We start from the raw sequence: 22,681 nt of genomic DNA on the forward strand, positions 1-22,681 counted from the left end.
ATCATAAAATGACCATTATTCAAAAAAAGCGATTGCTGAGTCTTTCTCAGAATAATATTAGGTCTTCCGAACCGTTTGTAGAGTCACCAAAAATTTACCTAAGAATTTCATGATACTAAACGAGCATCATCATCGAAGGCAAACAAAATCAATTACTTTACAAAACTAGGTAGGTAGGTAACTAGACCCAGGCAAATAAGTTGAGCCAAAATGACAGTTGTGTGCGCAGTTATAATGAATAGTAATTGACGGGGTTGACGGGGCACACGGCCCGGAAGGTCAAATCATTAGGCGATTGTCATGGCATTAAAGTCGCTCCCGAAAATGTTTTACTATTTACTGCGCAAAGGTCAACTTACAGCCCGCCACAACACCTACTTATTGAAATATTAAAACGAATATAATTTATTTTATCCTATCTATCATCCCTACAAGGGTACCAGGGATGAGGCCTGTTGGAGGTCCTACTCCTAAAGGTATAAGCTATTGCTTTCATTAAGGTATTTTTAAATTTTATAGATCAGTTTACCCTGTTGATTTAACTAACTAGCCATATCTAATATAAAATTATTAACAAAAATAGCTTTTTGTATTATTCAGTTCTTATACAATAGAAAAATAGTGACTAATTTTATTAATTTTGATATTATACGTGTTACAGTGTTAAAGATCCTTGAACGAAAATCCTATAAGCACTTTTCATCCCAAACCAGAACAGCTTATAATACCTGCCACGATATAATATCTCCAGACGAGAGAAAGACAAGTATCAATCAATAGCGGCACAAAGTCTTAATACTCTCTCTTTCATTTTTTTTTTTCATTCATTCATTAGTGGTAAAATAATTCAGAGAAAATTTTTAGCACTACTAGTCCATGGGTCAAGAATCTTCACAGTAAGTAATAAATATGTAACTCTCCGCCAGAGAGGCAGATTTACTTGTGCTGTTGTGCTTACCAATTTTAACATTAACTATTAAAATATCAGAGTATTATATTTTTTTAAGATTCAAACGTAGTAAATATTAAAATGAATTTATTAAGTGAAGTATGTATACAACCAGTTATACATACTGTATTTGTATATACGACACTGTGTTGCTACTTGAAAAAATACTGCCATGAACTACGAATACGCAGACTCGAACGCAATCGATGAACACATCCGTCAATCCTCCGCCATTTGCGAAAGAAAGGCCGATCGCTGCTCTGCAGCGCAAGTGTCATCGGTTCGGATATGTCGAGTGTTTGAGAAAATTGTTATTTTCCGAATTAAACTGTGTACTCGTGCTATCAATTAAACAGTTAAAATGATTGTGAGATTTTTGAGCATTCTGTGCTTTGGAGTTTTGGTGGCTTCGGCACACAGCGTCGAAGGAAACAACGACAATGAAGGTAGGTAATATATAAGCTGCTCTCCTTTATTTATTTTGTTGTTCCTATATAAAATTAAACTTCTAGACCTTAAATAAACCTTCCACTCCTTCGCATCAAACTAATTCCAGTTAAATTTGACGTAATTTTAGATTGGAAATATGAAAAAAGTAATACAAGTATAGAAGTATGAATGTGTCGTATTTTATTTTGGTTTGTAAATTTAGATAGAACGAAAGCGTTCACCGGGCTTTTTTGTGGTGACTTTCGAAGCTGTCTTCGTAAATATTACAATGCGCGGCGCGATTGGTGACCGCTTGCGTGTGTAGGTGGAACCGGCTCGACCACTTCTAGGGCTGCTCGAGCTGACCCGCTGTAGGCGGCAGGCGCGCAGTTTCGCAGTTGACTCATTGCACTGCGGGATGCGAGACACAGTTTGCACATGTTTCTGTGCATCGCGCACACGGAATTACATCATGTCCACTTTGTATATGTAAATTGTTTTTACCTGGCACTTCAGAAGACATTCACACGCTAGTAGTAGTAGTGTCATGAAGCGAAAGAAATGACGTTGCGCTCAATGACAAAATGATGTACGTTCATTCATAGACAATGCACTAGCATTCACAATGATGAAAAGCCAGGTAAAAATAATTTTGATATACCCAACATATTCTTCATATAAAATTATGTTTTTTTTGTACATGTAAATTTCTTTGTTACTAAGAATACATGAATGGAGCCAGTATCCGAAGTTGGATTTTTTTTTTGATAGAGCTCGTCCAGTCAAAAAGTACTACCCTATAAGCTCATTGCTGCCTCGCAAACAACATTATTGTAGTCCAATCTGATGGGTATGGTTGTTGGTACAATAACCAGCATCTGAGACTTAACATGTACCTCAGATTCAGTGGTGTGCATAAGGTGTTTAACTAGGGTATGCATTATGAGTAAAAATTGGAAAATTCCTTGTCTAGCTATGTATTCTGTGGTCTAACATAGGTTTGTATTGAATCCTTAGAGTAGACAGTTGCTTTTTTCCATCTATGAAGTGCACTACCCTGCTCAGATTTATGGACTCGAGCACTTTGTAGGATATGTTTGTTGTAGCTGATGGTTATCCATTTACAACAATATAAAAAAAAGCAATTATTTACGGTACATTATTGTGGATATATGGGAAAGTTGGAACTATTCTGAATCCATAGTAGATTCTCATACTCATGTATAACGGCCAAGCACATGGCCAAGTGTGGAAACGGCCCAGAAGGAAGAAGAAGAGTCTCTGACTCTACCATGGGTTTAGAATATAATAGGTATTTGTAGAGTACAATAGTGAAACTTGACATAATATATCAAAAGTATACTTTTGCAAGCTTTGAAATAAACTAAATTTAAATTTTATATGACTTCAATAATTTATAATACAGCACTACGTAAATATTTATAAATGGGTTCTTACAAAGTATATTGTATAAAAAAACAGCTTAAAAATAGAATATGTTTTGTGATTTTTAAAACTTGCAATCAAGCACATGTTATTTTTTTAGTAATTGAAACAAATGAAATAAATTAAGGTTATCATGTCATCAAAAATACTCAACATGACTCAGAACTATCATTTATAACTATAATATGTACAAAATATCAGAAAAACATTTATTTGCAATTTTTATTTAGTCATTCTTTGTTGTTCTGCTAGTGATTTACCAGATATTAAACATAATGATGGATGTGTACTTCATATAAGAAAATCTTAACTGTACTGGTAATGTAACTTACCTTAGTTAATACATCTTCTGCATGCCAGTTAAACACAACAGCTTTCATTTCTTCTATAAAATTTAATTTCTATTAAGTTTAGCTCAGTACTTCATAGCCTGACCTATGACTCAAACCCAGGGCCTCATCATCAGAAGCCACATTAATGAACTACTGGACCAATAAGGCTAGCAATATCAATACTAATATTATAGAGAGGTAAAGTTTCTGGTATTTTAGGGGTAGCTATAACTTATCTAATGAACCAATGTAGAATTTTTTTACAACTAGAAAGCCTAGTTATTTGTGAGTGAGATTTAGGAGTATCATAGGCTGTATTTTATCTCTGTAATCTCAAAAATCAAGGATGGAACCGTAAGGCTTCTAAAGTAAAACAATTTTAAGAAAAGCAAAGCTTGAGATGCATCATCAGAACTGATAAAAAATACTGCACTTTTAATTTCTTACATAGCTGTTTACATAATTCTTTTGCATTCCCACACCATTGTACAGGAAGTTGGAAGATCTAATGGCAATTCAATTATGGTGTGCATGTGAAAAATATTAACTTGAATGAATGGAGTAACATATTGGTGTAAATGTCAATAAACAGTTTTAAGCTGTGTAAATTGTTTTGTATGTTTGTATGAGTTTAACAATGTTTATGATCTAATGATTAACCTATGTAGCTTCAAATCATGAAGTCCTGGGTTCACATTATGGGTTCTTCTTGATTTAACAGCTCTGCAGCTCTCTCTATTGTGTTTCAGCAACTAAGCTGAGCTATTGTTTTCTTTTTAACTTAGTGTACTTTAATGATGCTTGTGATATTATCAGCTATGTAGTAGAGATAATAACCGAGAGCATTTATATTTTGGCCCTTACAAACACACAAATGGCCAGGTCTTTAAAAATTGAGCAACTGTTTTTGTTTGAACTTTCTTTTTATTATCTCTATTAGAGGACCATGGAAATATAATTAAATTACTAGCGGACGCCCGCGACTTCGTCCGCGCTTTTACCAGATTGAAAAGTAGCCTATGTGTTATTTCACAGTAAAATCTATTTTCAATTCCAAAATTCAGCCAAATTGGTTCAGTATTTGCAGAATTAAAGAGTAACAAAACATCGATTCAAACTTTCGCGCTTATAATATTAGTAGGATAGGATGATTTAAAAATATTTTGTTTAATTGATATAAGCAACCATTTATTTCTCCAAAATATTTCTCAAAAATGTGGATGTATCACTAGATTACCACCCAGAAGGATCAATGAATATCATAACAAAAATGTAGTCATACAATGGACTGAGTCAGATTGTGATTCAACATCATTCTGTTTTAATAACACAACTATCATATCTCTGTATGTGACTTGCTTACCATTTAAAGAATGAGTTTGGCTCGACTAGACTTTGTGTTAAATATTTAATTAGGTGTACCAATGTTAATGTGGCTATCTTCTACAATCTACAGTTCGTTTCATGTAGGATGGTGCGGGTTGTCGGCTGTTTGTTTCACTCTTGAAAGGTTATCGCGATTCACGATAATAGTACGTATTGCGAACGTCATACAGGCGACTGTTACCGTACCCATGCTATCTGAAAAACACTTTAGTAACTTTTTAAGAATTTAAACTATCCTGAGTGTTATTCATATTAATTTATTATGAAAGACGGCAAAAACTCGCGTGGTACAATGTCGGAGTATGCCTGACTAGTTTTGAACTCAAACGGGGCCCTTAGTCATGAGCTGGTTCTTGCAACGCGACACGATCCAAACAACTTTAGTGACTATAATAAATTTAAAGTCTTGATTGTTTCACTATTAATGCTCTGACTTTACAAAGGTGTTGAGTTTGATCCTAGCTCCTTGGTCTATTGTGTGTATGTGTTTATAGAGCCCATGGTAGACTAGTAAATGTAATACACCAATTCCATAAGTTACATTGTACTGTATTTGAATTTTGAATGTAGGACCTTACTGTAAATACATACGAGTATGTATTTCTTTTTCTGTTGGCTTTATTACAATCTGTTCATCAGTTAAGTCGTGCATTAGTAACAAAGACACTTAGATATACGTTCCTTTGTAGTAGGTATTCGTTATTATAGGAACATAGTATAATAACGATATCTCAGAGCTAAACAAACATGGCTTAAACAGCTTAAAGGGGCTTAAAGACAATTGTTTGGAGAGTGCGACGTAACGGAATGTTTAACAGGCGTGCCACTTGCATAACGTCTGGAACAATACACTTTAGACGTAGACGTAAGACAAACACAGACGCCGCGCGTTCCCTCGCGCCACGACCCCACGGCTCTATGGCGTGAGCGACAGCGGAAGCGTACCCCGGGGCCACGGCCTCAACGCCAAAGCGTTCCGCTGCAAGCGTCAGCGATAAGCGTTTGATTGCTATCTCATCTAATTGATATCGTGCTACTTTAGTTAAATAATACTACATTATAATATACAAGTTAATTTTATGATTCTATATTTTATCGATAATTTTTTACATAAAGATAGACACTAAATGTCATGACTGTACGTTGCAGTTTCGTAACTGACCACAGCCCAAGGCCTAAGCTAAGCCAGTTCTAACCTAAGCCAGTTAAATCCTGATTTGACCAGAACTGGGAAACGAGCTATCGGCAAATCAAATAAAATTCATGTAAATTCGTTTATTTGAAGTAGACTTAATTTATAAACACTTTTGAAACGTCTAGTTTTGTTGTAGTGACTCTAATAAACTCTATCTAATCTTTCACGTAAAAAAATTGTAACAGTAAAGCGTTGAATATTGCTTTAAATTGTAGCGATATTTGTAAGCGTATTTATACTTGTATTTGAGCGCAGATTGGTTCGACGCGCGTAAATGGGGCGCCGTTACATGTAAAAGTCTCGTACACGGTTTGACAAAATAAATATAATATGTGCTACATGCGAAATTTAAAAGGTACGCACGATAACTAACCCGTGCTTATTCTATTGATTTTGATTGACATTTCATTTAGATTAAACTCTACAATTAGAACTGAAGGTCTGTAGCGCCTTTAACTATGACGCCTGGTACAAAATTGTAGTCGCTCATGAGTCAAGGTCGTGGCCACTCGGCAGGATTCGTTACACTTCATTGAAACTAGTAAATCATTCACAAGTGGCGTGTGTGATTTGTTTAGCGCGAAACGTGATTAGCTGATATCGGGTTATGTGTGTCAAATGATAATAATTGGCTATGATATATTTTTTTGTTTTGTGTTTCCTCACAACCACGCCCATAAAGGTCATTTTTTTATAGTCCGTAGGCTTGCGTATGACTACAGTCGCGTCTGATCATGAAGTCTATCATGGGACGCGCTTACCTAAAAAGTGCCAATTCACTTTTGCCTGGAAGTCTTTAGATTATTACTTATTTCATGCAAAAAACGCCACCAATATTAAAATAAGATTCCCATCATCAGACGGGAAATGAATCGGGATGGGGTTAATAAAAAAAAGCACACAGCAGACTAGAAAAATAAGTAAATTTTTTTGTCTGTCTGTCTATTTGCGGTCATCTCCGAAAATCCTGGGACATTATCACCCATTACAACATTCGAGGTGCGTTGTGGGTTTTAGCTGCAAGTACCATCTCTGTGTGATCTGGCCATTAAAAATAAGTTGATGATAATGAGTTATATCATACACGTAGCTTATTTGGCTGGTGGGAGGCTTCGGCTGTGGCTAGATACCACCCTACCGGCAAAGACGTACCGCCAAGCGCTTTAGCGTTCCGGTACGATGCCGTGTAAAAAAAGAAGTGTGGATTTTCATCTTCCTCCTAACAAGTTAGCCGGCTTCCACTTAGATTGCATCATCACTTACCATCAGGTGAGATTGTAGTCAAGAGGTAACTTGTCACACTAATATTATAAAGGCGAAAGTTTGTGTGTAAGTGTGTAAGTATGTTTGTTCCTCTTTTACGCTGCGGATACTGAAGCGATTAGGTTGAAATTTTGAATGGAAATAGATTTTACTCTGGATTAACACATAGGCTACTTTTCATCCCGGAAAAATGCATGGTTCCCGCGGGATATGTGAAAAACTAAATTCCACGCGGACAAAGTCGCGCGCGTCCGCTAGTAAGAGTTAAAAAATAAGATTTTTACTGTAGTACTTAACTGCGGAAACTGATTGATAATCCCGGTTAGAAATGTTGTCCCGGAAACGCGTTTATTAAGTATCATGTATCATGTATTTTCTGTATTAATGATACGTTTCAGTTATTTATACGCCTGCATGTTGAGAGGTGAAACGCCATCCGGAGGTACACCGAACTGGTGGCGCTGACACATTTACACACTTCTTTAGTTTAACCAACTGTCTTCTAGAGGTGATTTTTTGTAGCACCAACGCTAATCCATCGGCTATGAGGATGAGAACGAATTAAATAATTAAAGAAAAACAATTTTCTTACTAGACGCGGTGAGGGGGGGGGGGGGGGTAGAATAGGTGAATAAATTAAATGTATTCTATACTACATCCGTTCTTTATGAGTAATGTTTACCAACAAAGAAATTAGAAATGAAGGTAGAAAATGTAATTTCATAACTTTTTAATTTAAATTGTGTATTTGTTTATAAAATGCTGTATAAATTATATTAACCATATCTTAGTGTTCAAAGTTTAATAATAAAATTTATTTTCATAAATTTACGAACAAGTAAATTAAATTTATTATTAGGTGTGAAATGACTACTGATTTATACCCACATTTTTAATTTGCTTGTTGGTAAACAGTACTCATCAAGAAAGGCTGTCGTATAGTCTGTTTCAATCCGGACTAAATTATGAGCATCTGCGCTAGTGTTTAAGTTTTCTTGCAAACGGATGAAGACGGATTTAGTGTAGGAAGACCAGGACAACGACCTGCCTCTGCTATGAAATTTCAATATTTTTATAGAATAACTTAACGGGAAAATAATATTTAGATGACAATAACATTGTAGTCCGAGAGCCTGCCACAGTCAGACATACCTCATTTTATGAAAGCTACAAGTTTGTTAGCCCTTGCTCTTTCAATAGGTGCTCTAGTCATCAGGTCATCTAGTTTTGACCGTGGTAGCTTTGGAAGGGAGTAGGATTAAAAGTCCGGGTCCTAAATGATCCAAGTATAAAACTTTAAATAACTTTTTTTCTTCAGGATATAATCTTCGCTAGATATACCTAAAGTTCTCTTGAAAAAAACTAACTTTCCGAAAAGTTTTCGTTATCGTGTAGCTAAGTGACTGAGGATATAATTTCTCATATTATTATGCCGAGAAAAATATAAAAATATACCTACGCTTTATTCTTGGACGGTTGAGGGGTATAGACCCTTGAAACCTACTATTGTGGGCTACTCTCGCCCATATCATATTATATTATGTAATATTTAAAATATTAGCGCGCGGCATTAGTGTGCGTAGTCATGTACGAGGCGACACACACACGCGCAAGCCGCGAGCGGTACGCGCGGCCGATCGCCCGCCGCCCGGCTGACAGTCCGCACGAGTACCTACGCTCTGCTGCAGTCGGCGTTCATTTATATTTAATTTATTATTTGTGTACGCTTGTTCTATATAATAGGGACCTCATTTACCCTATACTGGTGACCCCTAAAAGGACAGAAAATGAGTGATAGCAGCGCAGATTCGACGAACACAAAGCGACCCGACGGCCACGTTACAAAGCGGGCGAAGAAAAAAGTGGGCGTTTCATCGGATGACGGCGGCAAACGTATCAAAGTGCCGATGTTTTCATCGGAGGATCCAGAGTTATGGTTCGCCTTACTAGAAGGGCAACTGGACAGCGCCGGTATCACCGATGATCAAACAAGGTTTGCACACGTAACAAATAATTTAGATACCACTTTCGCTAAAATTGTGAAAGATATTATTATAAATCCGCCCTCTCTTAACCGATACGAAAAAGTCAAGACCGAATTAATAAAAAGACTATCCGCCTCACACGAAGTAAGAGTCAGGCAACTCCTAATGCACGAAGAGTTAGGAGACAGAAAACCATCACAGTTTGCACGGCACCTCCAAGACCTGGCTGGTTCGAACATTCCGGAGGAGTTTTTGAAAACAATTTGGTGTAGCCGGCTTCCGAAACACGTGCAGACAGTTCTGGCTACGCAGCCATCACAGTCGTTGGACCAACTTTTGGACCTTGCGGACCGCGTGCACGAGATAACCGCAGCGAAAGACGTAGCAGCTACTACCACGTCGCAGACCAACTCACCAAGTGTGCACGCCGAGATCGCAGAACTTCGGAAAATGGTCGAGCGACTATCTGCAAAACTGGAGGAACGCAGCGACAGATCGAGAACTTCAACGCGAAGAGGAACTAACCATCGAGCGTCGTCACGTAGTGGATCGCGCTCAGCTTCCAGCTACAGAAGATACCCGGTATGCTGGTACCATGCGAAGTTTGGTCAAGACGCAAAGAAATGCCAGAAGCCCTGCGACTATCAGCGTTCGGGAAATGCCACGGGCAATCACTAATGGCGACAGATGATTGCCCTACCACCTCTGGTCGCCTCTTTGTTACCGATCGCGCGACGAAAGCACAGTTTCTCGTGGACACAGGAAGTGACCTCTGCGTTTTCCCCCGGTCGAATCTCAAGGAGCGCCGAGCACCGGCGGGTTACACACTGGTTGCAGCGAATGGTTCCACCATAAACACATATGGGTACACACACCCAAACTTGGACCTGGGACTTCGTCGAACTTATCCGTGGCGTTTTATAGTGGCGGACGTAACTAAACCAATTATAGGCGTAGATTTTTTAATTCATTATAGTATTATCGTAGACTGTAAGAATAAAATGTTGCATGATAATTTAACATCTCTTACCTCTGCAGGACGTACAGCTATGAATTGTGATGTTTTATCTGTTAAGGTACTCACTGGGGAATCGCCGTACCATTTAATTCTGTCACGTGATTACCCAGACATTACACGCCCAGCAGGTACACATCGCACAATACCGCATAACACCAAACATCATATTCGCACTACACCCGGCCCACCAGTAACTTGTTCACCTAGACGTTTAGCTCCCGATAAATTGAAAATAGCGAAGGCTGAGTTCGAGGCAATGCTCGCCAATGGTACAGCGAGACCTTCAGACAGCCCTTGGTCGTCCCCGCTTCACCTGGCCCCGAAGAAGGACAACGGTTGGCGGCTCTGTGGGGACTACCGGAGGCTGAACGCAAGGACTATCCCAGATAGGTATCCAATCCGGCACATACATGACTTTGCCCACAGCATCGCTGGCTGCCAGATCTTCAGCACCATCGATCTGGCAAAAGCTTACAACCAGATACCTGTCTGCGAGGAAGACATACCTAAAACTTCAATTTCAAGTCCGGTAGGTATGTTCGAGTTCCCCTTCATGTCCTTCGGGCTTCGTAACGCAGGCCAAACCTTTCAAAGGTTCGTCGACGAAATGATGCGCGGACTGGACTTCGTCTACTGTTATCTCGACGACTTCCTAATTTTCAGCAGGAATGCAGCCGAGCACGAAGACCACCTACGTCAGGTATTTAATCGTCTTCGCCAATATGGAATGACAATCAACGTGTCTAAGTGCGTATTTGGAGTTCCCGAAGTAACTTTTTTGGGTTATAAAATTTCCAAGAGCGGGACTAAGCCATTAGAAACGAAGATACAAGCCATACGAGACTTCCCTCCACCTAGGGACGTTAAAGCACTGAGGCGCTTTCTAGGCATGGCCAATTTTTATAGACGCTTCTTGCCAAACGCGGCTCTGATCCAAGCACCTCTCAATGCTCTCCTTACGGGAACGAGCAAAGGTTCCACCCCCATCCACCTTACAGGTGAGACTTTAAGGTCATTCGAAGCTACAAAAGACAGCCTCTCAAATGCAGCCCTCCTTGCACATCCGGACTGCAGAGCTAAATTAGCATTAGTCACTGATGCTTCAGACTTGGCTATAGGGGCGGTCTTACAGCAGCAACATGATGATGTGTGGCAACCCCTTGCTTTCTTTTCCCGGAAATTAAGCCCATCCCAGCAGAAGTACTCACCATACGACCGTGAGCTCCTCGCGATTTATGAAAGTATCAAGTATTTTCAGCACATGGTCGAAGCTAGGCATTTTACGGTCTATACAGATCACAGACCAATATGTTTCGCCTTCCACGAAAGGAAGAAGAATTGTTCCCCAAGACAGTTTCGTCATTTAGATTTTATTTCGCAGTTCACGACGGACATAAGGCATATATCAGGGAAAGACAACGTTGTCGCTGACACCTTATCTCGCGTCGATGAACTGGCATCTCCAATCTCTTTGACTGACTTAGCCATGGCTCAAGATAAAGACCCAGAACTGACTCAGTACCTCAACAGCGAAGAATCTTCTCTTCGTCTGAAAAAGATGAATATACCTGGCTGTCGCGTACCTCTGTACTGTGATGTCAGTACAACGACGACCAGGCCATTTGTCACAAAAGACTTCCGTAAGCGAGTCTTCCAAAGTTTACACTCACTAAGTCACCCCGGAGCCTCTGCAACCGCCAAGTTGGTAGCCGAGAGATTTGTATGGCCTGGTGTAAGAAAGAACTGTCGCGAGTGGAGCAAAACTTGTTTAGCATGCCAAAGGTCAAAGGTCTCTCGACATGTTTCTTCTCCAATTGGAACATTTGAACTTCCCCGTGCACGTTTCCAATCCGTGCATATTGACCTAATCGGCCCTCTCGCGGTGTCGCAGGGAAATAAGTATTGTCTTACTGCCATTGACCGATTCACCCGATGGCCTGAGGTGATACCTATCCCCGACATCACTGCGGAAACCGTGGCAAAAGCTTTGATCTCCGGATGGATTTCCCGTTTTGGCGTCATGGAGAGCATCCTGACAGATCGAGGTGGGCAATTCCAGTCAGCTCTATTCCAGTACCTAGCTAAAATGGTTGGATTCCGTCACAAACGCACCACCAGCTATAATCCAGCTTGTAATGGAATTATAGAACGCTTCCACAGACAGCTTAAGGCGTCCATCACCTGCCATGCTGATCACAACTGGACAGAAGTCTTGCCTTTGGTGCTACTTGGCATTCGCAGCGCGTTCAAAGAGGACTTACAAACCTCTTCTGCCGAGTTGCTATATGGCGAACCCCTCAGGCTTCCAGGTGAGTTTTTTGACCCTTGCACGCCCTGTACAACAGATATGTCTGATTTCACAGCGCGCCTCAGATCTTTCGTCGGTAAGTTAAAACCTGTCCCCGCTTCACGGCACAGCAAAAATAATATTTTTGTATTTAAAGAGCTCGCGACCGCGGAATACGTCTTCCTTCGTGAGGACGCCTCGCGTTCGCCTCTCCAGCCAGCTTACAGTGGCCCTCATAAAGTTATCTCACGAGGAGATAAAACATTTACACTTTTATTAAAAGGTAAATCTGTCACAGTCTCCATCAATCGTCTCAAACCAGCATACACACAGACTGACACTTTTTCCATACCCATTCATACCCTACCTCCCCCTCCTAAGCCTCCCATAGCTAAACCACATCAAATAACACAACATCAAATACAACAAAATAACACCACAAATCAGGAAACTGTCAAAAAGTCTCGTTCAGGCCGTATAGTTCGTTTTCCCGATTTTTATCGACCGACTTAAACTAGTAATCAAATAAAATCAAAACGTACTTCGGAAATACGCAGCCGAATCAAAGACCTACTACACCAGGAAACCGGTTTAGCGATAAGGCGTCGCACGTAGCTCGCTGCATCGACGTTTTAGCGAACTTTAGGTAATTAACTACTTTATTACATTATTACATCGCGAAAGATTTACGTTTTCCAAATTAATTAATATATAGTTCGTTTTGATTTTATTATATTGTTATTATTTGTGTTTTAATTTATTGGTTTTGTTATACTTAGTTAAAATTTTATATTAGGTATATTAGATTTCGTTTGTTATTAGGTATTAATAATAGCTAATTAATTATCATTTTACGATAACACTGCTGCCTTAACTATAAGGTAAAATCACAACACCGAAATGATTTAAAATAATTAAATATGGTTGTTATTAAAAAAAATAGTTGTATAAGTACACAATTTACATGTACCTACAATCATCGACCTTAACTAGGTCTCTTGGGAGGGAGTGATGTGGGCTACTCTCGCCCATATCATATTATATTATGTAATATTTAAAATATTAGCGCGCGGCATTAGTGTGCGTAGTCATGTACGAGGCGACACACACACGCGCAAGCCGCGAGCGGTACGCGCGGCCGATCGCCCGCCGCCCGGCTGACAGTCCGCACGAGTACCTACGCTCTGCTGCAGTCGGCGTTCATTTATATTTAATTTATTATTTGTGTACGCTTGTTCTATATAATAGGGACCTCATTTACCCTATACTATCTCCCAAAGCCACCACAGTCCAAACTCCATAATTGGCTACCGTACTTATCTAACGTAAGAACAAACACTAACATGCAAACAGACTAACAGCCTTAACATGGGGTATGTCTCGCCATTGCAGGCTCTCGGTCCATAACAATAAAATATATTAAACCGGACGTTGTCCCCTGACATTTGATACACCGAAACGTTTTCATATATTCTAATATAAGAACGCCTACGTATTTGTAACTTTCATCGAAATAGGTATTTTTTATGGCTGTTCTGTTTGCTTAGGAATGCTGACCCATGCAACTTTTGCGACTACGGTTCTATGCTCAGACCAATTATTGTATAGGACCTGCCTCGCTAGACGTTACTTTTCTGTCAAAGTAACAACTTACTTTTCTGTGATCAACGATCTAATGCGATTATAAAAACTGTCTCTATAGAATCGATGTTAAATAATTGTAATCGTGTTCGTCGGTTAAAAAACTCCGTAAAAATACCTTTTTGTGTAATTGAATTGTGTAAAAAACGGGCAAAAACTTCTAGTTTAGTATAAGATATACACCAAATCTAAGCTCGTTTTCCTCAGAAAATGACAGACAATTTTGCTTGTGACTGTGAGTGCGATACAGGTCCTTCTATAATTGGTCTGAGTTTCTATGTAATTGATATATTTAATTAAAATATTTGTACATACACCACAAAACTAGGAAACATACGAAAAAATGAAAAGTAGGATACAAAAAGGCGGCGTTATCGCTTTAACGCGATCTCTTCTAAATAACCTTAAGTTTTTTATTATCGGCGACCGACAATTTTAAGTGTTAACGTAACCCAGATCCGACCGAAAATCCAAAATCAAATAGCGGATAACAGCAAAATAAATCAGTTATGGTAAGTGTACCCAAATCTGCATCGTACGCATTGGACGCATCGCATCGCATCAAACGTATTTCAGTATTCTTTGTATAGAAAGTCATACACGTGCGTCCACTGATACGCGTCGTACGGGTCGTATTAAAAATCCGTTTGATGAGATGCGTTCGATACGTACGATGCGGATCTGTGGACACTTGACGATAATCACTTACACGAACTTACACTAAGTAACGCTTCCTTCTATTCAATTTACTCATGTTGGTTTTAGTTTTCTTCTATAAGTTTAAGTACTTAATAGCGTTTTTGTACATAATAATTTAGTTAGAAAAATATTATGTTAGAGGGACGGAAATCTAAAACCTGGTGAGTCGGTTAAAACTAAAATGGAAGCATCATAGAATGAACGAGAGACTGTTGAGGTTAATTGTGAAAATTTATTATCCCAGTCACGTGGCCGCGCCTACATTTTGACCCGCCAAAAGCGTACGTCCAGTCTAGAATTTAAATATTAAAATCTAAATAAGTTAGGACTACTAAGCGGTGTAAGCTTTTTGGGACAGTCCTTGGTTTAGTTTTACTGAATATTTACAAAGGTTACAATTTTATGGTCCGATAGCAGACACCGCGCGGTTCCACCGGTGTTTTTCCCGTTACCGTAGGAATATGGGGATAAAATATATGGCAATCGGGAATAGTGGTAGCTTCCCAACAGTAAAAGAATTTTTCAAATCGGTTCAGTAATTCCAGAGCCTATTCAAAACATACAAACGTTCAAACATATCTTTCCTCTTTATAATATTAGTATAAATTTTATTGTTATCTTACGTTTTATGCCTGGTGATTTATAAAGTTTACTTAACACCTCACTATAGGGTCAGGGCATCCATATAAAAAAGGATATACATATAGCTTAAACCCACCACACTTATTTACAGGTTGGTGGGCTGATGGTGATAATGTTCGATTTTGTACTACACTATCAGATTAATGATAACGACCGGTGCCGACGACATTACGTGCTCTCCGAAGCACGGCATTGACCAGAAGTTCGGTGAAGCACTGTCATGTACCACTAAACTTGTGAACTCCTATGAATTACACGTACACCCAACATAGTAGGTACATACCCAACCCTCGATACTCGTAATCTAAAGCCACCTAAGCTGACCAATGGACCAACGAGGCAAACATTCACATAGAACAATTATGGTTATTTTTGGTTAAGAGGTTGAATTTAAAAATGACGACAGTAGCAGATTTAAAAAACATTTTAATATGCAGCATTAATTATCTTATAGGTACCTAGTTTAGCTGATTTTTCTCAAATTAGGATAACATCAGATTTGAACCCATAGCGTCATTAGACTGAAAGGGAATCATTGATAAGTACTCAACGTCACACAGAAATACCAAACGAGCTGTCTGTACCAGCATCTGTTTTAGGTAAAACATCTGTAACTTGCCAAACATTGTAACTATACGTTCCCATACGAGTAAGTGCGAGGTAACGTCTATAAAGCGAAAAAAAGTAGGTACTCGTAGGTATTGTGACAAACTAGAAGATCTATCCTTGACAAACTTAGTCAATATTTTCATATCAAATACTCAAATCTTTATTATAATGAAAAACTAAAATTATGCTACCTGTATAAATGCGATTTTTATCTTACTTCTAAACACCAGTGAAATGCCTACTTATCAGTAAAGACATCTCTGATCGCGCCGCACTGCGTCCCAATTTCACCTCGGTTACACAATTTGGGGCCACTCCCGTAATATTGAGATTTTACGCACTGTTTCGCAGTCTATTTAACGGTTATTGATTTAGACGATAACCTTATGCTGTGAGGTGAAACTCCAGTCTCCTATTACCATAGCCGTTGGACGCAATCTTGGACGCATAACTTCAAAGAAAGATATATTGTGCGTTTATTTTTTGGTGGTTAGGCTGCTGGCTGGTATAATGTGTTGTAATTTAAAAATTAAAAAAAGGATACTCCACAAAGACATAGACCGAGAGCTTGTGATTGACAAATCTTCGTCATTTTATAAAACTTGAATTTTTGTCAGCCTATGTTTCATTATCATTCAGAGGTACCACAGGTACACAATTTGAGTTTTAGAGCTAGGATCATATGACAACTATCTCCCAAAACTACCTAATACCCACCTGAGATATCATACTTACCTACAATAGGTTGGGTAGGTAGGTAGGGTTGACAAACTTTCAGTTTAAATGACTTTTAATTTAAATAAAATTATGACAACTTTTACTTAAAATGAAATCATATAATGTAACTTTACAGAGTAACAAGCAAGTTAAATAATAAATGATGAATGACGATACAAGATTCAAGGATTAAGATGCATTATTCATGTGGCCTCATACTGAATAACATGACGTCTCATGTACAAAAAGCTGTAGTTTATAAAAACTGTGATGAATACTGCGACAGTGTTTATATTACGTCAGGGTCGGCGCGAATATGGTAACATGCTCCGTCTTGTCGCTAAAGCTACAGCCGCACGCATGGCTCTATAGCGACAAGTTATCGCCATGTGTGTAGTTGAACATTTATGAATACATCGGATGCTTTTGGCAAAGATACCCAGGCACTTTGTCTGAACTATAAACAATGTGTTAAAACATATTCATTACATAAAGCTTACACAATTGATGTATTTGTTAATATCAAAGATGCTTGTAGACAATTAGATCGGCTTTCAGCTTGACACAAGAATTCTAAGTGGTTCTTTTATTTTTCTTATATTTAACCGAATATTTTGTTGTTACTTTTGAAAAATAAAGATCATAAATCTTAAATTAAAAGGGCAACTGTTTCTCGTTGACTCTTCTTAGCAGATCTTGCCTTTTAAAATGGTGGTGGTCTCTACAAATATACAAATTAGACGTTTCAAAAGCTTACTTAAAGCTTAATTTGGATTTGAGAACATTTCGCGAATACTTTGGGTATTTTTTGACAAAACTTCGCACAACCTTATTGTCGATGTATGCGTCAGAAACTAGTTTTGAAACAGACGGATGCCCTTAATTCCGTGCATTTTTATGTACATCGCAGACGCTCTCTTTTTGCTGATTTTCTCGTGGTACAAGTTTTTATAGTTTTACAAAGCTATAATTCCTAAACCCCTTTAATTAGGTCTAGAACTAGATAGAAAAATATCCATATTGTTTGAACACCCGGCTGATTGTACGTTTTATAATCGAACACTGCAAATTGCCGTGCAAGACAATGCCGTGTTTACTCAGCCTAGCTCTTACATAAACATTGAAAGTTATTTTTCGAGAGAATATATAAAGATATCAGTGTAAAGAGTGAGTAATCAACCTCCTAATAGATTCGATTATACTGATACTTCAGGGCCATAATAGTGATGGCCACTATAATGAGCCCGGACTATTATTAAATGTTGTGATTGACGCATAAATAAACCTTTTATAAACTGTCACGTGACTATTTCTTGCCAGGTCACTAAAATAACTTCGTTTCAATAAACCTATAACTATTTAAATTAAAATCTACGCATGAGTACATCTCAGATGTTGATTGACATTTAGCCCCCAAAGTGCTCGTTACACGGTATGGTACGGTTGCGGTATCAAATATTCAACATCTATGTTAATTGTTTTCCATTACCGTCAACCCCGGCCTAAAAACAATTATTGACTGTCACAGAGCAACGAGCCTGAGAGTAGACGCGAAGTTAAATATTTGTATACGAGAATTTAAATATATAGGCTATAGGAATATAATGTAATGTCTTTGTTATGTTTTAGGATAAAACTTCTTTTTATTTTTAATTTAATGACAAGTTGGTTTGTTGTACTTAGTTGGTTGGTTACTTATTGTCACACTTGGAATGGTCTGACTACTGAGCACATGATTTTTGTTCTGTCCTGTAGATAATATAAAAAAATACGAATTTAATTTCAACCTTCGCTATCCTTGCTACCTTTCGCTACCTTTCATAGCTACCGTTGTATTGACTCCATGATGGAGTCCGGCCTATAAACTTTTTGCTACAATAAAATGTCAAAGATCTGGCTCTGACCAAATCATTCTATAATTGTCAAATACGTAATAAATGTAGCTGTAAAATGATCTGTCAACTATTCGTATCTATTAAAAAACGGGTACACATTTGCGAATAAAAATCGCGTTGATTTTTTATTCGCAAATACACGCATTCGCGAATATCTATCGTTTGCTTGTTTAGTTTGTTCTAACGATGACGATACATCGCATATATCTGATATTCAAATTGACAGTAGCAATAGAGACAAATAACGTTTCATATTAGCTGTCGCGTATTCACGGGGATTGTATTTTCTGTTTATTTTAACGTATTATTGTAACAAATCTGACGATATCTCTAGTACGTTACGTTACGTTAGTACAAGATTTTTTTTCGAGATACCTTATTTAAAAAATAATGTTCTCAGTATGAGCTAACAGCTTCTGAACAGGTCGCGGTGGTAGAGTCTTAACAAATAGTTAAACTTGACGTTTTAATACTTAATTTGTTGTGGGCTCTTCTCGAACCTACGCGAACTTCAAGTTTTTAACTTTACTGACACCATATTATCATAATCATAATATAATTTCAGGTTTCAAAAGTGCTTGTAAACTAAACCTACCTGAAACACTAATATTGACTTTGACAAATTTTCAACTTTTATAAAATGACGAAGTTCTACGCATCACTAGCTCTTGGACTATAATCTCGTACATAATTTTAAGTCTAAAATGTATTCTCGACTCTACGTAACTGAGTTTTTGTTTAGTAGCTCTGTAACTTTAGCATAATCATTGGCTTATATTTGGTAGCATCTATATCACTTATTTCGCCGTCACAACTTTGTCGCGTACACCGAAATCCTTTTTTGGCAATAATAAAAGTTAGGCCATTAGCGCTAACGCGTACTGTGAGTGGTTGAAGTAACTAATAGAAAACCTTGTGGAAGATTAACTTTTTAACTGGTTACTTTAGTTAAAGAACGGCTTAAAGTCAGCCAGCGACTTTTAACCGGTATTAAAAGACTTGTTCATTGATTATTAACTAGCCGACGCTCTGCGGTTTCACCCGCGTAGTTCCTGTTTAGGTGAGAATATGGGGATAAAATATAGCCTATGACACTCACAAATAACGTGGCTTTCTAGTGGTAAAAAATCGGTTCGGTACATCCAGAGATTATCCGCTACGACACCACAAACTTTACCTTTTTATAATATTTATGTTAAGTATTTCCGAACTGAAATTGCTGTTATAACTTTTTCCGCACTACGCTTTGGCTGTCTCGTTCTCGCAATTGCTTGGTCGCTCTCTCTCCCCCCAAGATGGCGTATTAAAGGAAGCCGTAGCCAATATCAATCAAACCTACTCAAGTAAATCTACATCAATTAGTATAGATTACACTTTATTTGATAAATATATTTATCCAGGATAAAAAAGGTGGCCTTATCGCTTATTAGTCAAAAGCAGACGCTCGCGACTTTCGTCTGCGTGAATTTTAACTTTATACAAATCCCTCGAAATTGCCATGCATTTTTTAGGGATGAAAAGTAGCCTAGGTTCTACTGCAATCCAATTTATATTTATACCAAATTTCATTCAAATTGATTCGTTGGTTTAACTATGAAAAGTATCAAACAGACAGACTTACTGCATTATAATATTAGGATGGATTAAAAATTTCATTCGGGCAACCTTAATTTAACTGTTGATTGTTTCAAACAGCTATAGACACTGCTGAAGTTGAAAAAGATCCATGTGCGTCTTCCGGACAGAAGTGATAACTTAAACCTTATGGGTGAGAGATAGGGAAGCCAGACAGAGCGCCGTAACGCATTACGTTACGTAGCATCTGCCCTCCCATAAGAAGTTATCACTTTGAAAAATGTTTTATTTTAAAATTCAAGCAAGCACTAAAGTGAATCCCACTCCAGTGTACACTAGCTCTCGCAATAGTTGTCTACGTTCGTTCGCAATTACTTATAAAAGCACATAAAAGCCCACGATGAGAACACTCCACCGTAGAAGCTTTTTCTCGAAAGCTCTAATTAGTTGTTCAAAGCGCGGGTAGAATAACGAGACGCTGTGGTCATTGTTACGAGTAATGAGCTATCGATTGAAAACATTGAGATTGGGTGCCTGTCGTGGTGAGACCTTCCTCATGTTAATGCTGGAAGATTGATTGTTGAGTTTAGTGTCGCCTCTTCTCAGAAAAACCTGCCTTCGGACTGGTGAGCCCTTTTTTTTATTCTTTACAAGTTAGCCCTTAACTACAATCTCCTGTCCACCTGTCCACCTGTTGCTAAGTGATGATATAATCTAAGATTGAAGCGGGCTAACTTGTTAGGAGGAGGATGAAAATCCACACCCCTTTCGGTTTCTACACGACATCGTACCGGAAGACTAAATCGCTTGGCAATAGATCTTTTCCGGTACGAAGCCTTCCACCAGCCAGATCTGAACCAATTAAGAACAGCTCAATCGACCCAGCCGGGGATAGAAACCAGGACCTCCGTCTTGTAAGTCCATCGCAGAAATCTCTGCGTCACGGAGGCCGTTAAACTGTAACAAATAATAAGTCCAGTAGTTTTGAAGTTTATGCGTTACGTACAAAAATACAAATATTTCCTCTTTATTATATTAGTGTAGATATAGGTAGCAAGTTTAGATATCGGACAAACAGCGCGGTTGGTGAAGTAGGTCGGCGGCCCACGTCGACATCAACCGGTTGTCACAATGGCTTCTCGGGTTAGCTCACTTTCTTTTATGTACCATTTATGGAACGCTTCGTGCCCGGGAAATATTACTATATCGTCCAATTTTATAAAACTACTAATACTAGCAGACGCCGCGCGGTTTCACCCGCATGGTTCTCGTTCCCATAGTAATACGGGATTAAATATTGGGGATATCGGGGATAGTGCAGCTTCACAACAGTGAAAGAATTTTTCAAATCGGTTCAGTAGTTCCAGAGCCTATTCAAAACATACAAACAAACATTGACGGTATGCGCGGTGGATTTACAAAACGGAGGTCCTGGGTTCGATCACCGGCTGGGCCGATTGAGGATTTCCTAATTGGTTCATATCTGGCTGGTGGGAGGTTTCGGCCGTGGTTAGTTACTACCCTACCGGCAAAGACGTATTGTTAAGCGATTTGGCGTTCCAGTATGATGTCGTGTAGAAACCGAAAGGGGTGTGAATTTACATCCACCCTCTAAAAAGTTAGCCCGTTTCCATCTTAGATTGCATCATCACTTACAATCAGGTGAAATTGTAGTCAAGGGCTCACTTGTAAAGAATTAAAAAAAATAAAGTAAAAAAAATAGAACTGATAGGTTCCGCGACACTCGATTACATCCCAATCTAGCATCATGAACACCTATTATAAAGTATGTAGAAAGGTTCTCCAGTAGGTGTCAATAACAGAAACACCAACACATCTACACATGAGTTATGATTAACTAGACAAACAACCCGCCGTGTCGCTCGCTCGCAAACTGTGAGCCGCCATTGTTAGCTTAACGAATATGGACACATGCCAACTCCGCGGGTGACCTTTGCTAGGCGTATGGTTGGGCCATTTATGGCCGTTTGTGTATCAATGCGGATTTCTATGTTTTTGACGTCAATCCATCTTAGCTTTATACTACGACGCCCTGCGGTTTCACCCGCATAACTTCCGTTCCCGTGGGAATGCGGGTATAAAGTATAGCTTAGGATACTTACAAATAAATTGGCTTTCTAGTGGCAAACAGTCCCGATTTTATAAATAAATTGATAAAGTTGGGAGGAGGGTAGTGCAACAAAAGTTGTTACTAGCCAGATGTTTTTTTTTTACTGTTGATTAATTAATAGTTATACAACTTAACAGCCAATGTCCTACAGATTGCGTGGTGCATTATCTCGTTCCGACGCTCAGAAATTTTAATTTCCTGGTAAGTCAATTTGCTACCAGAATTTTCGTAAATAAAAAAGTAGATCGTTTCAGAAAAGTTCAGTAGAAAAAATAACTTGTTAGTAATGAGGTGTAAAAAATGTTCTATGGATCCTTGACTAGGCGGCAGACATACTCAAATGTGTCATACATTATTATGCTCAAAAAAACATAACCCTTTTTCAATACACGGGCACAATGACTGCAACCGAAATTCAAGTCACATAAATGGCACAATTGCTTCATTATCAAGTTACGTAAAATGTTAAAATTAGTTTAAAC

The 22,681-nt window shown here is 38.5% G+C and overlaps 1 protein-coding gene across 1 annotated transcript in view; it reads left to right on the plus strand.

The window, feature by feature from the left end:
• The first annotated feature begins 1,161 nt into the window (after positions 1–1,161).
• LOC112047003 (calsyntenin-1) overlaps positions 1,162–22,681 on the plus strand; it is a 192,820-nt gene continuing 171,300 nt past the window's right edge. The window contains exon 1 of the mRNA XM_024083890.2: positions 1,162–1,395. Within this exon, the coding sequence (XP_023939658.2) occupies positions 1,311–1,395 (85 nt within the window). The 5' untranslated portion in view covers positions 1,162–1,310. The remainder of the gene's footprint in view (positions 1,396–22,681) is intronic.

Source organism: Bicyclus anynana, chromosome 25, assembly GCF_947172395.1.
Source record: "Bicyclus anynana chromosome 25, ilBicAnyn1.1, whole genome shotgun sequence".
Taxonomy (NCBI): domain Eukaryota; kingdom Metazoa; phylum Arthropoda; class Insecta; order Lepidoptera; family Nymphalidae; genus Bicyclus; species Bicyclus anynana.